The sequence below is a fragment of the Sardina pilchardus genome, chromosome 23, assembly GCF_963854185.1.
Source record: "Sardina pilchardus chromosome 23, fSarPil1.1, whole genome shotgun sequence".
In the NCBI taxonomy this organism is placed as follows: domain Eukaryota; kingdom Metazoa; phylum Chordata; class Actinopteri; order Clupeiformes; family Clupeidae; genus Sardina; species Sardina pilchardus.
The window spans coordinates 3263051-3281094 of record NC_085016.1 but is presented as its reverse complement, the minus strand read 5'-3'; the positions used below and the strand labels follow the sequence as shown (position 1 = coordinate 3281094).

At 50.0% G+C, this 18044-nt stretch overlaps 1 protein-coding gene across 9 annotated transcripts in view; it reads right to left on the bottom strand.

The window, feature by feature from the left end:
* Positions 1-17806, bottom strand: part of LOC134071219 (mitogen-activated protein kinase kinase kinase kinase 4-like) — a 74131-nt gene extending 56325 nt beyond the window's left edge. For 5 of the 9 annotated variants that reach the window (XM_062527847.1, XM_062527849.1, XM_062527852.1 and 2 more), the window contains exons 1-2: positions 17311-17805; positions 16892-16957 (exon numbers count right to left, since the gene is read on the bottom strand). In XM_062527847.1, coding sequence (XP_062383831.1) covers positions 16892-16957; positions 17311-17367 — 123 coding nt within the window. In that variant the 5' untranslated portion in view covers positions 17368-17805. Of the gene's footprint in view, positions 1-16891; positions 16958-17310 lie in introns of all 9 variants that reach the window. The other 4 variants (XM_062527848.1, XM_062527853.1, XM_062527851.1 and 1 more) reach the window with 2 other exon arrangements.
* Between the last annotated feature and the right edge of the window lie 238 nt (positions 17807-18044).

The following is an 18044-nucleotide window of genomic DNA, read 5'->3' as shown; positions in this document are numbered from 1 at the left end:
CTCCACTACTAAACCAGCACACTAATATCCCCACACACACACACACACACCTACTAAACTAGCAAACTGATTGTTCCCCTTTCGGCGCTTACAGGAATGTGCCGTCTCTGCGCGGAAAGACAAAACTGCTCTATCGGAACAGAAACAAAGAAACAGGTACTGTCTGCCAAGCACACCTTGCGGAACAGAGAACAGGGAGAACCGAAAGCATCTGCGAGAACACGCAGCGAGAACACGCAGGGAGAACACGCAGAGAGAAAACGCAGCAAGAACACGCAGCGAGGCCTAAAAACTGGAACATTCACCGTGACCACATACGCCTGGCCAGAACGTGGAGTGGTGTGGTGTGGTGTGGTGTGGTGTCAAGCCTCCAGCCTCTGGGACACACACACACAGACACACACACACGGCTAACATCACATGTTCACTTGGGTGACACTAACAGCGTGAGTCACAGAGTCATTACTGGCTGCTCGGTCAGGCATGACGCCCTGTGCCACTGCTCTAAGACTGGGGCATCAAAGGGCATTTCAAAGGGACGCGCAAGAGGCAGGGGGGTAAATCGGGGGGGTAAATCCTCCCCCGGGGGCAAGAAGCTGCTTCAGCACGGAGGTGAGAAAGATGGACGGTGACACTTGAGCAGAGATGGAGAGAGCAAAGAGAGAAAAAAAGAGGAGTAGAAGGAGCGTCATGGGAACGGAGCAGGTGGAAGTGTGTGATAGGTCATGGCGTCACAGCCTGGAGGCGCATTTCTGAACTTACACAGAGAAAGAGTTAACAAACTCACCAGCTTGACTAGCACATCAGACTAAATAAACTCACCTAGCGACAGCTTAACTAGCGCATCAGACCAAACAAATTCACCCTCACCTAGCAACGGCTAAATTAGCACATCAGACTAAACAAACTCACCTAGCAACAGCTTAACTAGCGCATCAGACTGAACAAACTCACCCTCACCTAGCAACGGCTTAACTAGCTCAACAGACTAAACTAACCAATCACAACACCAGGAGAGGATCCATCAAAGCTCCCAAGCAACTCAAGCTGAACACTCCTGTAAAAAACTGCGGCCAAGTTGAACTACCTGGAGAACACGTTTCATGCCAGTAAAAACCAGTGGGATATTAGATTCACTGGCCCGCTGAGCAAAGAGCAAAACAAGCTTGAACTGAATGAAAAACTCGGCCTGCTGCCCAAACGCAGCACGCGGCCATCTTGGATGACGTGTGAGATCCGGGCTTCCTTAATGTCTTCATTAGATGTCTTTTTTTAAGGTGTTAATCCCTGACCACTAATCCGCGACTACTGGCAAACCAGAGTTAAACAGCTCGGTGAGTCCATCTGCTGACGGGTCTGTTCTCAGCTCAAAGAGCCGCAACTTGGGCCTCATTAGGCCACGCCAGTTGAACACAGGGTTCAAATGAAAAGGCACAGTCACAGTGACACAGGGGAGCTACTAGTGAGGCATGCTCGGCTTGACAAACAACACACACACACACTCATTGACATTTGTATACTTCCCCTGGAGGAACAATGCCATTGCTAGGAGCACCAAAGGACTCCGAAAAGCATTCACACACACACACACACACACACACACACACACACACACACACACACACACACACACACACACACACACACACACACACACACACACACACACACACACACACACACACACACACACACACACACACACACACACACACACACACACACACACTTTCCCTTCAAAAGAGGAGGTGTTGTTCAGAGGGGTGAAAGGAGGGTGTGGGTGCAGAAAGAGGGGGTATCGTCTGGTGTTAAAACCATGGACCGCGTGGCCGGATGCCCTTCCAATCAGATATAGCGTACGCAACTAGCACCTCTGCCACGCCTCGCCATTACTGGCTGACCAGTTGCCCTTGGCTACCAAACTGTTACAAGTGGCAACCAGATTTGGTCGGCTTTGGCAACCAAGGCCTCATGCCTGGTTGCCGAGCTGGCAACCACTTTCAACCACTTTTAAAAGTTAACGTTGAGCCCTGCCCTTGCCACGTGGGTGCTTTCTTTCTTCCAATCAGATATAGAATACAGGGGGTGCCTCTCATTCAGCGTCTATACGTCCTCCCTCGCCCGACCTCGGGCCTCGATCCTCACTGATCTACAAAAGAAAGATAGAAGAAGGGATACACTATCCCATTGTTGCCACCCCATCATTCTTTATGTAGATCAGTGAGGATCGAGGAGCGAGGGAGGAGTGAGGATCGAGGCCCGAGGAGCGAGGGAGGAGTGAGGATCGAGGCCCGAGGAGCGAGGGAGGAGTGAGGACCGAGGCCCGAGGAGCGAGGGAGGACGTAAAACGATGAATGAGAGGCACCTGTAGCCAATCCCTCGGCCATGTGGGCAGTTTCTTTCTGCTGCTGTCTGGAGTCCTCTGGAGTTCTCAGCAACAGGACTGGAAGTCCAACACATCTACTCCAACAGCGCGCCCAGTTCAGCAGTGCTTTGAGATACGAGATGGTGTTCAGGACCCACGTTTGACCCCCATATTGGAACTTTAAGGTACTCTAAGCCTGTCTATAGTGGGCATTAGTGAAGAGGAAAACGCTTAATGCCAGATAACGCCCCGACCCATAAGACTGCAGCAGATGGTGATCATTGATTGATGTTTTGGAACACTAAGCCATATCAGAGATAATCTTTGGCCACGTTAGACCTCCTCATGTTCAGCGTTTTCCAATATCCCTCCCGCAGTGAGTAAATAACTCATTATTAGAACATTGAACTCACTTAAAAAAAAGAACTTTTGAACTTTCCTCACATAGGGTGTGCTAGTAGAAGCGACAGCACCACAGGACATGGCTGACAAAGAGAAACAAGAAATGGTCGGCTAGGCTAAGCTGCCTGACAAATGTGACTACAAACTCAACAAACTATTCCCCGTAGGCCAAATCATCTTTTATTTTGAACAAATGTGTTCATTAATCAGTCTATTAATGACATGAGAATAAACAGAGTAAATTAGCAACAATAGGGGCAACTGTTCAAAGTAGACATCGTTGATGGAGAGACTGTTCAGACGAGAAAAGTGTCACGGAAAATTATCCGTTAAATCATTTCAGCACATGGGAGGAGCTAAAATCTCACCGTAGCCAACCAGCTGTGAGATGATGTGCTGCAGACGGACGACTTTTACAGTCACGGAGCACCGATCACCGAGTACCGAGTACCGAGCAGAGGTTGGGAAGGTCTGAGAGTGTGAGCAAGGGGCAAGTCGGGGAGTGTGAGCATGGGGCAGGTTGGAGAGTGTGGGGGCAGGTCTGGGAGTATGGGGGCAGGTCGGGGAGTGTGGGGGCAGGTCTGGTGGGGGCAGGTCGGGGAGTGTGGGGGCAGGTCTGGTGGGGGCAGGTCGGGGAGTGTGGGGGCAGGTCTGGTGGGGGCAGGTCGGGGAGTGTGGGGGCAGGTCTGGTGGGGGCAGGTCGGGGAGTGTGGGGGCAAAACACACGGCAGTGATGTGGGGAGGGAGACGGCACTTCATCATGGAGAGCCTATTGATCACACACGACTACACTGTTATACAAAACACACTCACACACAAACACAAACGTGCACACACACAAACACGAGCACAAATGCACGCACTCACAAGAAAAATTAAGGATTTGCCAGTTGATTCATGGCAATCCGTGGACTGAAGACTTGCGACTGAGCACTGTGTGCTCTGGCTGCTCATGTGTGTCTGATGGAATGAGGCCTGAGGCCCTCCAGCAAGCACCGTCTCATGACTAAGCACATTTGAGTAACGGGGATGATGGGAGATCTGGGGTCCACTCATGACTAAGCACATTTGAGTAACGGGGATGATGGGAGATCTGGGGTCCACTCATGACTAAGCACATTTGAGCAACAGGGATGATGGGTGATCTGGGGTCCACTCATGACTAAGCACATTTGAGTAACGGGGATGATGGGAGATCTGGGGTCCACTCATGACTAAGCACATTTGAGTACTGGGGATGATGGGAGATCTGGGGTCCTTGTGATGCATCTAAGGCGCTCCATTTCCTACTCTCTGCAGTCCGTAACGGACAGGGCCGTCTCAGGAAACAGACCGTAACTGACAGGGCCGTCTCAGGAACCAGACCCGTACGTAACTGACAGGGCCGTCTCAGGAACCAGACCCGTACGTAACTGACAGGGCAGAGGGAAAGTAGATGAATATGCTGGAGTCACCATAAATGCAAGCAGATCCAACAGCTGTGCCGTGGTTCCCTCTAAGGCAGCATAGCAATAGAGTCGACGAGGCCAAAGAGCTACAGATCACCCAGCCCACACATGGCGTCCTGCTAGTGGCTCCAGGCTGGGGGACACGGACAGAGGCAGAGCCCAGCGCCCCCAGCAACCAGCCAGCGTCTGTGGAGAGAAGGATTACGATCCCCAGGGGCCTCCAAACCACCTCCTCCCGAGGACCACCACCTCCTCCCCGGGACCTCCACCACCTCCTCCCGAGGACAAGGAGGAGGAGGAGGAGGAGGAGGAGGAGGAGGGGGAGGAGGGGGAGGAGGAGGAGGAGAGGAGAGGAGAGGAGAGGAGAGGAGAGGAGAGGAGAGGAGAGGAGAGGAGAGGAGAGGAGAGGAGAGGAGAGGAGAGGAGAGGAGAGGAGAGAGGAGGAGGAGGAGGAGAAGGAGGAGAAGGAGGAGAGGAGCCAAATAGGAAAAGGGGAGGACATGAGCTGTGGGGTGAGTCGTGACACGGCACTTAAATCACTGACTCACAAAGACAACACAGTGTTGCCTTAGATCGCCATGTCTGCATGCCTGTGTGTGAGTGAGACAGAAAGGGTGTGTGTGTGTGTGTGTGTGTATGTGTATGTGTCTGTGTGTGCACATGTGTGCGTGTATGTGTGCGTATGCGTGCATGTGCGTGCGTGTGTATGCGTGTGCATGCATGCGTGCATGTTTGTGTTTGTGTGTATGCATGCCTGCATGTATGTGTGTTTGTATGCATATGCATGTGTGTATGTGTGTGTGTGTGCGAGTGTGCGTGTGTGTGTACGTGTGTGCGTATGTGTGTTTGTTTTCAAACCATGTGAGCAGCTAACCTTCCCTCCACTGACCCCATTCCAAACGCCCCCCTCCCTTCCCCCGTCATTCCACAGCCTGGTTACACAAGCTGCACCACTGCCCATGATCAGGGATATGGGGGGGGGGGGGGGGGGGCTTTGGGGGGGGGGGGGGTCACCTTTCCATAGCGAGCCAGCGGCCAGCGTTTCATACCTACTATACACTAGCGGAATTGTACCGTTCCACTCCTCTTCCTGCACGACCCAGCTCAGCGACTCAGTCACCGCGACCATGGGGAAGAACTGCGCATGCTCAACACAGCTCTGTGCCGTTACTGTACAGTCTATATGGAAGCATGTAGTGTGTGTGTGTGTGTGTGTGTGTGTGTATGTGGACTATGTGTGTGGGTGTGTATGTGTGCGGTGAAACAGAGGCCCTATTAAGCCAAGAAGAAACCTAAATATGTTGCTTCTGTGCTGTTGTGAGCGAGTGTGTGTGTGTGTGTGTGTGTGTGTGTGTGTGTGTGTGTGTGTGTGTGTGTGTGTGTGTGAGAGAGAGAGAGAGTGTGTGCGCATGTGTCTGCTAATGAGAGCATGCGAGCGTGTGGAATGTGAGAGGGCCTTGGGTTGAGTTCCTCGCCCTGCGCTCAGCAGAGTAAACTCACATGCGCCTCCAAACCCAGCACAGCGCACACGCACACACCCAGCACAGCACACACTCACACACACACACACACCCAGCACAGCACAGCACACACACACACCCAGCACAGCACACACTCACACACACACACACCCAGCACAGCACACACTCACACACCAAGCACAGCACACACACTGTACACACACCCAGCACACACACACACACACACACACACACAGCACAGCGCACACACACACCCAGCACAGCGCACACGCACACACACCCAGCACAGCACACACACGCACACACACCCAGCACAGCGCACACACTACACACCCAGCACAGCACACTAACCCACACCCCAGTTCCACAGTGCTCAGGCGCTAAAAATAGACTTTAACCCACAGAACCAGCCAGTTAACCCTTTACACCTCTCCTTCATACTCCCCCTCTCTCTCAACACACAGGAACACAAACGCACACTTTCGATTCACATCGACCTTTCTGACTTCTTGTAAGCACATGCTTATCATTTGGTTCAAGTCTTCAGCAGAGTGCTGCACAGTATGTCTGCTAGTGCGGATCAAGACAATATCAAGGCAAACCCACACAAGAGCTGCTTAAAGATTAGCGTCAGGAGCCATAAGCTAACCTACTGTATATCAGCCATAAGTTAACCTACACCTAACCTATATCTATCAGCCATAAGGTAGCCTATATCAACCATAAGCTAACCTAGATGAGCCATAAGATAACCTAGATCAGCCATAAGATAAACTATATCTCCTATATCTATCAGCCATAAGCTGGCCTATATCAGCCATAAGATAACCTATATCTATTAGCCATAATGATATCCTATGTCTCCTATATCCATTAGCTATTAACTAACCTATATCAGCCATAAGATAATCTATATCCATCAGTCACAAGCTAACCTATATCAGCCATGAGACTACAGAATAGACCCCTGAGTAGGGTCTTGTTTCACAGTGACTCATTTGAACGCTGGTGCGTTGTCACAGGCGACGGGGAAACCACAGTGCAGGACTGTTGAGCTCAGCCTCTAACCGCCAGAGCATGTGTGCAGGAAGCTCAGCATTCAAAAGTAAACAGCCCACATGCAAACCACTGCTGCTGACGGGGGGTGGGGGGCAGATAACCGTCATACATGAGATGTCCTCCAGGGGACCCGACCCAACCCTCTCGGCCTCCAGCTCTCGCCTCGACCCAGAGAGCTGACCGAGGACGAGACGGAGAGGCCGAGACAGAGACGCCTGTCAAACGCACAACCAGCAGCAGGGCAGAGAGAGAGAGAGAGAGAGAGGGAGATATAGAGAGGAGAGGAGAGAGAGAGGGAGAGATAGAGAGAAGGAGAGAAGGAGAGAAGGAGAGAGAGAGGGAGAGAAGGAGAGAGAGAAATCAAGAGAGGGAGACCAAGAAAAACAGAGAGACTGACAGAGAGAGTGAGAGAAGAGAGAGAGAAGAGAGAGTGTGAGAGAGTGTGAGAGCGAAAGAGAAAGAGGTGGAGGGAGGGAGGGTGAGCATTCTTAGACAATAAATGAGACCTTTGAGTGATTAGAAACAGATGACTCAACCGCCATTTGGTGACGAGGCTAGAGGGGGGCTAGAGGACTAGAGGGGTAGAGAGGTAGAGAACTAGAGGACTAGAGGACTAGAGGTGCTAGAGAGGTAGAGGACTAGAGGACTAGAGGACTAGAGGACTAGAGAGGTAGAGGACTAGAGGACTAGAGAGGTAGAGGACTAGAGGACTAGAGGACTAGAGGACTAGAGGACTAGAGAGGTAGAGGACTAGAGAGGTAGAGGACTAGAGAGGTAGAGAGGGCTAGAGGACTAGAGGACTAGAGAGTTAGAGGACTAGAGAGGTACAGGACTAGAGGACTAGAGGACTAGAGAGGTAGAGGACTAGAGGACTACAGGACTAGAGAGGTAGAGGACTAGAGGACTAGAGGACTAGAGAGGTAGAGGACTAGAGGACTAGAGGACTAGAGGACTAGAGAGGTAGAGGACTAGAGGGGTAAAGGACTAGAGAGGTAGAGAGGTAGAGAGGACTAGAGAGGTAGAGGACTAGAGGACTAGAAAGGCAGAGGACTAGGAGGGCTAGAGGACTAGAGGACTAGAGGGGTAAAGGACTAGAGAGGTAGAGGACTAGAGGACTAGAAGGGTAGAGGTAGAGGACTAGAGGACTAGAGGGGTAAAGGACTAGAGGATTAGAGAGGTAGAGGGCTAGAGGACTAGAGAGGTAGAGAACTAGAGGGGGCTAGAGGACTAGAGGACTAGAGGACTAGAGGGGTAGAGGACTAGAGGACTAGAGAGGTAGAGGACTAGAGAGGTAGAGGGCTAGAGGACTAGAGAGGTAGAGGACTAGAGGGCTAAGGGCTAGAGGACTAGAGGACTAGAGGACTAGAGGACTAGAGGACTAGAGGACTAGAGGTAGAGGACTAGAGGACTAGAGGTAGAGAGGTAGAGGACTAGAGGACTAGAGGTCTAGAGAGGTAGAGGACTAGAGGTAGAGGACTAGAGGGCTAGAGAGGTAGAGGACTAGAGAGGTAGAGGACTAGAGGACTAGAGAGGTAGAGGACTAGAGGACTAGAGGGGTAGAGAGGTAGAGGACTAGAGGGCTAGAGGACTAGAGGACTAGAGGAGGCTAGAGGGGACTAGAGGGGGCTAGGGGGCTAGAGGGGGCTAGTGGGGGCTACGCCAGCCCTTGCCAGGCAGACCAGAGCGCAGTTAGCCAGCATGCTAGAGCGATGAGCACAGCCGTGCTCAGCATCAAGCGAACAAAACAGTTCGGAGAGGAAAACAAAGAGGAGAAGCCCATGTTGTGTTCTCTGAGTTTTCAGGGGGCTCAGGCTGAAGAACTGTAGCTGAGGGCGCTGAGATCATACTTCCAGTTTTTTTTTTTCCCCTCTCCCGTTTCACTGGGTTCAAAACAAAACAGAACTCTCCTCGGGTTCACCCCCTCCCCCTTCTTCTTCTCCACAGTCAAACCATCTCATGCAACTGGGCCAATGAAAACCTTGCCGCTTCCCCCTCACCAATTACAGCCGCTGTTTTCCCTGGTGTCGGGTTTCTCTGTTTTATGGCCAGCTCATTTGGAGTTTAGTGGGTTTAAATCGGTCTGCTTTTAATCGAACAACACAATGCGACGGCATCTCAAACTGATCACTGAAGTGCAGGCATGGTGTCAAAGGCACAGCTTTTAGAACTAGTCGTGTGAGCAACCCAAGCCAGCACGGACCAGCACGCACCGACCGGCAGAGCCAACACAGGCCCAACAGCAGAGTCAACACAGGCCAACATGGGCCAGCAGAGCCTGCGATTTGTTGCTGGGCTCTCTGAGGTGCAGGCCAGGCTGAGCTTCTAGTCCTCCCAGCCCCCGATCATAGTTCTCCAGCCTTTAGTCCCCCCCCCCCCAGGCTGAGCTCCTAGTGCACCCAGCCCCCAGCGCAGTACTCCAGGCTCTGGCCCCCACTCCCTCCACCCCTGGGGAGTGCTGCTCCATATGGCTGGAGTATTAGACAGCATTAGGCAGCTTGTGCTAAGAGGATGGCTGGGGCCCACAACCAGCTAGGGCCTGTGCTGTTCTGCTCTGTTCTCTGTGTCCTGTTCTCAGTGTTCTGTTCTCAGTGTACTGTGCTGTGCTCCCTGTGTTCTGTTCTCTGTGTACCGTGCTGTGTTCTCTGTGTTCTGTTCTCCGTGTACCATGCTGTGTTCCGTGTTCCGTTTTCTGTGTTCCGTGCTGTGTTCTCTGTGTTCCGTGTTCTGTTCTCTTCTCTGTGTACTGTGCTGTGTTCTGTTCTCTGTACTGTGCTGCGTTCTATTCTCTGTGTGCTGTGTTCTGTTCTGTGTGCTGTGTTCTGATCTCTGTGTGCTGTGTTCTGTTTTCTGTGTGCTGCGTTCTGTTCTCTGTGTGCTGCGTTCTGTTCTCTGTGTGCTGCGTTCTGTTCTCTGTGTACTGTTCTATGTTCTATGTTCTGTGCTGTCTGATTCCCGCTGCTGGTCTGTTCACTCAGGCGAATGGCAGGCAGGCGGCATTCTGGTGCACATTGAGTTCATAAGGATTCAGGAGGAGGAAAGGGACGCCGTTATGGGGACTTTCAATACAAAAATGATAACTACGTCAAAAGCTACATAGCTACATAGCAACATGGCTACAGTGGCCTGCAGCAGATTCTCCCATAACTGGTCTGGGGAAAGTCTCAAAGCTTTGCTCATGGTGGCAAAGGATTGAAAAGCGCTGCCCCCAGGCCAGATGTTAAAAGTAGACGGACACATTGCACAAAAGGCTGAACAAGAAAATTACACCTCTGAATATATCTAGATAATATCTACAAACACACACTAAAAACAGCGAATGGCATCAAAACACACACGTGACCTACCATCTTACCACCTGACCTAGGGCACGTGACCTGTGACACTACCACCCCCCCCCCCCCCCCCACCCCCCTACACACACACACACCTCAACACTACACCACAGAGGACAAATATAGTACCTTTCCTGATTCGTTAGTTGCCATGGGACCAAGCAACTCGGCAGCAGCCAAAGGCTTTTCTTAATGATCACTGGGACGAGAGGCTAAGGGTGGAATGGAGCCAATACCCTCCCCCAACACACACACACACACACACACACACACACACACACACACACACACACCCACAAGCTGACAATGCACACAGAAAGCAACAACAAAAGCCAAATCCACATCTTTACTCCACAACTCTGATCAAATGCACCTACTTCTCAAAAACTCATCGGCACTCTCGACACACATCTCAAATGTAGGTCTTAAACTCGATCAAAGCAGGCCTAGGTTATGCGTCCAAAAATCCATCAAGCAATATAATCTATCAGCCACAACAATAAGCCAATATAATAGATTAGCCAATATAACATATCAACCAATATAATCTATTGGGGGGTAGCCCGACCTCTGGGCTACACAGGCTGACAGAAAAAAAAGATATTTATGGCTGGTCTGTTACCTGGAGTCTACTGTGGTACTGTCTACACACACACACACACACACACAGACGCGTGCCTAATCTGGTAGTCTGCACACAGACATATACTACACACTACTATAGGCTACATACAGTAAAATCAGTGTGTGGAGTTTGCACAGGCCCACGTAGGGCTTCTGCACAGCAGGGGTCTGCCGAGGAGAAAGCAGCGTCACGAAAAGGAAGCAGAAATGGCAGACAGGAAACAGAGTTATGAGATCACATGCAGCGGGTCTACGGACAAAGGCAGAGATTTCGAGAAAAAAAAGAGGTGGAATCAGAAACAAAAGTGGGAAATATTGTGTTTCCCCATGCATGCCAGAGAGTGTGTGTGTGTGACTGTGTGTGTGTTAAGAGTTAGGACGTCTGGACACTCAGCAACTCTTTCAGATCCAGAGGGCAGAGTGTATGGGAAAAGCCTGGCACACCCCGGGGATGGCAAGGGACTGCGTGTGTGTGTGTGTGTCCAATCCACTGGCCTGGCTATATAAGGCCATAATACGGCTGACTAACCCCTTACTACCACAGACAGTGAGAGACAGAGAAAAGAGTGAGAGAGAAAGAAAGAATGAGAGAGAGAGACAGACAGACAGACAGACAGACAGACAGCCGTGTGCGGTGTGTCCTAATAACGCACTCCTCTGCTACTCTGGTCATTGCTCTGCTGTTCTGTGCTGAGGCATCGCTGTGTTCTCATCGCTGTGTTCTCTGCTGTTCTGTGCTGAGGCATCGCTGTGTTCTCATCGCCGTGTTCTCTGCTGTTCTGTGTTCTCTGCTGTTCTGTGCTGAGGCATCGCTGTTCTCTGCTGATCTGTTCTGAGGCATCGGCATGTTCTCTGCTGTTCTGTTCTGTGCTGAGGCATCGCTGTGTTCTCTGCTGTTCTGTTCTGTGCTGAGGCATCGCTGTGTTCTCTGCTGTTCTGTTCTGTGCACCCCATCTAGATCAGGAGGCTACAGCAGCAGAGTCGTGTGCAACGATTAGTCTAAAGGTCAAGGGTCATGTGCTGAACTCCTTGATTTCTCCAGGCCTGGGACAACAAATGGGATTTCACAATTCCAGGACTTTTCTAGGTTTTCCCTGACCGTGGGAGCCCTGGCTGTACGTCTGCATCCGTGCTCATTCCGACTGCACAGAAATCAATGCAAGGGTCAAGGGTCAAAGGGGGGGGGTGGCTGAGGATAAACAAAAATGAGGAGCAGGAGGATCCAGAGCTGCTGCAGATCTAATGAGGAGCAGGAGGATCCAGAGCTGCTGCAGATCTAATGAGGAGCAGGAGGATCCAGAGCTGCTGCAGATCTAAAGAGGAGCAGGAGGATCCAGAGCTGCTGCAGATCTAAAGAGGAGCAGGAGGATCCAGAGCTGCTGCAGATCTAAAGAGGAGCAGGAGGATCCAGAGCTGCTGCAGATCTAAAGAGGAGCAGGAGGATCCAGAGCTGCTGCAGATCTAATGCGGAGCAGGAGGATCCAGAGCTGCTGCAGATCTAAAGAGGAGCAGGAGGATCCAGAGCTGCTGCAGATCTAATGCGGAGCAGGAAGCCGCTTTTTAGGAACGCTGGATCTGCGGCGTGGTCTCGTTCCGCTTCTCTCCCTCTCCACTGAGACCTCCTCCTCAGCGCTCTTCATTAGAAACACACTTGGAAGCGTGATGCACCCACATTCACAGCAAGATCATTACCAGGCTACACACACACACAGTCCAAAAATGCAGCTGCAAAACCAACAAAACACACCCCCCCAACGTGGGCTGGGCTGATTTGAGGAGAAGTTATAGTCCATATTGAAGATTGCCATGTCCATCACGGCAGGCTGTGTGTTTAACTAATTGCCCCCTGCGCGAGGGGACTCTGGCTGCCAGCGAGCCATAAACATAAAGCACTGTGACAGCCTGGACCAGCGCAGCTTCAGCACCGGCCTCTCGCTGGCAGCGCCGCTCATCGCTCAAGGCCTCCGTGATGTACCGCTGGAGGCGTAAAGGCTGGAGCGTCTCTGAAGGGACGACAGAAGACGAGGACGGATCACAGAACCCTGTTTGGGGACTTTAACGGTCACCTGACTCACTAAAGATCATCAGGTGTGTCGTCTTCTATGTGTGTATGGTCACCTGAATCACTAAAGATCATCAGGTGTGTTGTCTTCTATGCGTGTATGGTCACCTGACTCACTAAAGATCATCAGGTGTGTTGTCTTCTATGCGTGTGTGTTGTTGTTGTTCTTCTTCTTTTATTTAGCTGAAAATGGGATCTGAAGAACCCCTCACATATAAAATTATCTTCTTATTTTTAGGCTGATGGGAAACCATGACGAGGCCCCACAGGTTGGGTGATGGTGTCCGTCCGGTGTGCGTCATGCACAGACAGAGACACAAGGCACACAGAAGGAGAAGCCCACTAGGGGAGAGCAGAGATAGATAGATAGATAGATAGATACTTTATTGATCCCCAAGGGGAAATTCAAGGTCCCAGCAGCTTAAGACACCACACACAACATACAGTACAATGTAAACAATGTAAACAGGAAGATTAAAAAGCAAATCAACAATCAACAATCAACAATGACTAAAGGAGCAGTAGAATACTATAGATAAGGTATGCATGAATGTACTGAGGATTGGTACTGGTACAGAGAGGGGAAGGGAAGGACCAGAGAGAAGAGAGAAGAGAGGAGAAGGGAAGAGGGGAACCAGAGAGAAGAGAGAAGAGAGAAGACGTTTCTCCAAACTTCCCTGCAACACCACAGCAGAGACAGAGGGAATGGAAAAGCTGATGGAGGGCTTTTTTTAAGCGATAGGAAAAGGCGAGGGGAAGGCCTGCGTGTGGGTGAGGTAATGTGTGTGTGTGTGTGTGGTCCTCATTCACCCACACAAAGGCCTCCGAACCACACGCTGCAGAGCCCTTGTTCACAGCGTCTCTCAGTCAGCAACATCCCCACTCATTTCTGCTCAGTCCACCACAACCCGGCACGGACCCGGTCCACATCGGGCCCAACACCGGCCCGGAACCAACAACAGCACTCCTCTTTCACCCAGTTAATGCTATGCACCAAACACACAAACTGCAACCATCATGCTCATTTACACCACAGTCCTTTACAGAGAGGCACACACACACACACACACACACACACACAGGACCACAGAGAATCTGAATTAGTCAGGTCCTCTAACAGCCAAAGTTGAGCAGTAGGCTAGGCCCTGGGTAAACTGGGATAACCGACCTTCTCTGAGAGAGCGAGAAAGAGACAGAGAAAGAAAGACAGAGAGAGAGAGCAAGAGACACCATTCACAAGACAAAGAAATGGCACTGCAAAAATGACACTTTTGGTTTAGAAACCAAACCCGCAGACCTCTATTTTTAAGCCAAACAGATGATCACTGGCCATACACACTGACAAAGTCCGATACCAACAGTAAACAAGTTCTCAGCCACACACAGGCGTGGAGAGTGCTCCAGTTAGCGCAGGCCCGAGCTGCCCACTGGGTAATAGCCCCCATGTAAAGACTGAGGCCCACTGGGTAATAGCCCCCATGTAAAGACTCAGACTCCGGGCCGTCCTTCTCCTCTGCTCACTCTTGCTCTCGCTCTCGCGTCGGCCGAGCGGCCAGGCCACAGCGCCACAGCAAGCCAAACAAAAACACCTTTGTAATGCCCCCCCCACACACACACACACACACACACACACTGCCCCCCTCCCCTCCCCACTGCCCCTCAGCCCCACAGCTGCAGCGCAGCCACTCCGCGCCGCCTGCCACTGTCCTGCATGACCATTGGCCAGACCGAGGAGAGAACAGATGCACTCTCCAATCAAAGAGCTCGAGACAGATAAGCACTGTTTTCACTAACACACAATCTCAGAAACAGTGGGGCGGTGGGGGGGGAGGGGGGCAGTGTGTGTGTGTGTGTGTGTGTGTGTGGGGGGGGGGGCTCTTGATTGAAATGAACAGCTCTTCTGGCAAAGACGTTCAGTCGGACATGTTGCCAGCAAGCGCATCCAACTTTTCAGCTTTCAGCAGCAACGCAGGAGAAAGGCTCCAATTAGGAAAACGGCAAATGAAAATGACTGTGCCTTTTCTTTCAAATGGAAATGACTGTGCCTTTTCTGGCTGAGGGCCGTTGCCAGGTCAAAATCCTGATCCTTTCCAACAGAGTTAAATATTGTGTCTCTCATCAGAAAAACGTCCTATTCTGTTATGATTCAGGGCTGTCTAGTGGTGCATCCTTAACATACATGGATTCACTTGGTCTGCCTTGGGACTACATCTCATGTAGTCATGCTTTGATTGCCTATTTTCACTATATTATTGATGACCACTAATAATCCCTTATATTTTTCTGAATGAACACATTAGTAACAAGTCATCCTGGGTTCTTCATGAAAAGATGCTTAGCTCAGCTTGGAAGAGATGCAAAGGGCTAACACACTCTTTTATCTATAAATAGCTGTAATGCTCAGCCTACTCTTCTCTGATACAAACAATTCAGCCGCAGCTCCCATTCCAAAAGCCATGTCATTATCTCGGCAATGGGAGGGAGAGAGAGAGGAAGAGGAAGAAAAGGCAGAGAGAGAGAGAGAGAGAGAGAGAGAGAGAGAGAGAGAGAGAATATTCTCTGCTCAGGTCCACATAGCCATCTGTTCATAAGGGAAAGAGATGGCATGTACGCCAGTTTTCCATGTGGGGCCGTTTTTAGCCCAAGTCACACATCCCCATTACTGTGAAGATGGATTAGCTGAATAAACGTTAGGAAGATATCATTCTTCAGCGCAGTCACGTAGAGTAGGCCTATTGCTCTGGCACAAGTGCTGCTCTATCGCTTATTCCAGGCAGCCAGGTGAGGTCACATCTTTCATTTAGTCTTAGTCAGCGATAAAAGTCCCCAGACAAAAAAAAAAAAACCTTCAGCGCTTCCTGCACAATTACTGTTGACAAGGGGTCAACGCAGGTTACCCAACTCGCAATGTCAATCATCACTCCAGCAAGAGAGGACGGCTTTCCTCGGGCACTCTAAAGGACACGACTTGACACTCTTCAGCTAAACGCATGCTGCTAACACACAGGACAGAGCAGCACACACACACACGATGGGGCTACAGATGATGGCCAGAGCTGATTCACGTTCACTTGGATGTGGAACAACTTCAGGTAAACAACCATGTCCACACACACACACACACACCGCTTCACTTCGGAGAGGGGGCTATGCACTGCAGAGCTGAAGATGCTCAGGACGAGTGCAACTGAAGTTAGCAAGAGTGCTCTTCATGGGAAAGGTTCACTGGCTTGGCTTGCCAACATGAGGCCTTCTCCAGTCACAATGATACGCTGCTGATGTTACTTTCTTATCTTCACAAAGCAGATCATGAGGTTGAGTGGTTGTTCATGGAGTATAAGGCCTACATTGTTAACAATGTACTCAAGAACAAGGCATGTTCTTCTTCTATATTTTGAGAAGTGATTAGTCTTGCTTGCATGCACAATAATTATGCATTAGAGTTTACATTTACATGCGAGCCAAACGTTCAACGATAAGATCAACAGTATGGTTACTCCAGTCCTTAAACGTCTGGGTAAGGACAACTTGACAATGTGACATTTTCCTGTGGCCTTTAACTACATGGCAAGGCACATGGCCAAGCATATTTGGTTTAGTAATATTTCCTTGTCCTAACACACATTTCCCAAGCTTCAAAAACAGGATATGACGAGAGAGGGTACCACAGGCATTGCTACCCAGAGAATCCAGTCCGGGAGATTCTTGGTGTCTTATTCATCAGGCTACATAATTCACAATCGAGCACTTGAGCAAATAACTGAAAGAATATGACTAGACGGAGAGAAAAAAAATCGCAGCAGATGGGAGGCTAAATCCAGCTGACTTAAACTGTTTCTCCTTATACTCAGCCTGTTGACAATGATGCGGACACATTCTATGAAAAATAACTAGCTTAAGTGTTATAATCAGCACTACTACTTCGGGTGGAAATGACGAGGAACAGAAAAATAATCTAACTCTCGATGCCATATTTGCAGTGAGCATACAGCCAATGCCAACTAATTATGTTGATTTGAAAGATGATCTATAATCGCAGAGATTATTTGTTTCCAACACATTTCATGGGGCAATGATTATAAACGGAGCCTTGGGAAACTTGGTTAAGAGGAACCAACCTTGTATACTTGTCCATAGGTTCCATTTCCTACCACTTCCACCAATTCAAAAATCCCGGCAGGATCCTGCAAACAAAGAAATGTTCAGATTTGTCGAAAATGGTTCAAATCAGATAAAGAATAATACAAATCATTAGTCAGTCAAGGGGAGCTTAAGCTAGACGAAGATAACGTTAAACGCAGCTGTTGCGCTCATCGCATACACATGCCAATGCATTGCAAACAAAGGAAAGCTCACAACTCGGCGGCGATAGCACTCTGTTCGTCAAAACAGTGAGAAATACATTGTCCAACACTTGCTTGAAGCGACACAAAAAACAATACTCACTCGGTTTTTCAAACAAGTAAACAAACATTCGATTCGTAAGATAAAAACATAACTACATATCAATTAAACCTTGTAACCCCTTCTTACTCACCCGCAATGAGGAGAGATCTATGTCTACCAGACTTTTAGCCGGGGAGTCGTTCGCCATCTTTTTAATAATAAATAAAAATTGAAATATCTATCCTTCCGTTACAGCGACAGGGTATCCTCGAAGCCGTATCTCCACATTTGCGGCCGCTCCCTCAGCAGTGTAAAAAGTGCCAATGATAATTCACGGCAATGCTCTACTTTTGTTGTCGAGGAGACAAAACTACTCCATGTTGAGGTGGCAGGCTAGCCTAGCCTTGGGTCCCGATTCTCTCTCAGCCAGATCGAGCTTGGAGTCGCGCAAACACAGGAAGCCGGTCGGCGGAATCACACAGAAAGGGCAGGGCCTCAACGTAGCAACAGAGCGAGGGGGAGTAGACATGAGAACGCAAGGAGTGGAGAGGAGACAAGAGTTTAGGAATTACTTTGACTCATACTTCACAAAAGACTACAAAGCAACTGGCCTCAAATAACAGTTATATCCACGCCGCGCTGTGTTAAGCCGAGCAGCCGCTAGGTTCTCGGACATGCGCACGTCAGGCTATCACTATCAGACGCTCTAATGATTGGGTGTGGCAGGGGAACAAACGGTCTCAGGCGGACTGGATACTCGCCGAATAGCCTACAGGAGAAAAACGGAAAAGCAGAGTATAAGCTTACTACCAGGTGTATGGTGATCATTGTTACCTAGACATACACTGCAAACAGTCTGAAACAGACAGTTTACACAGTGTCTGG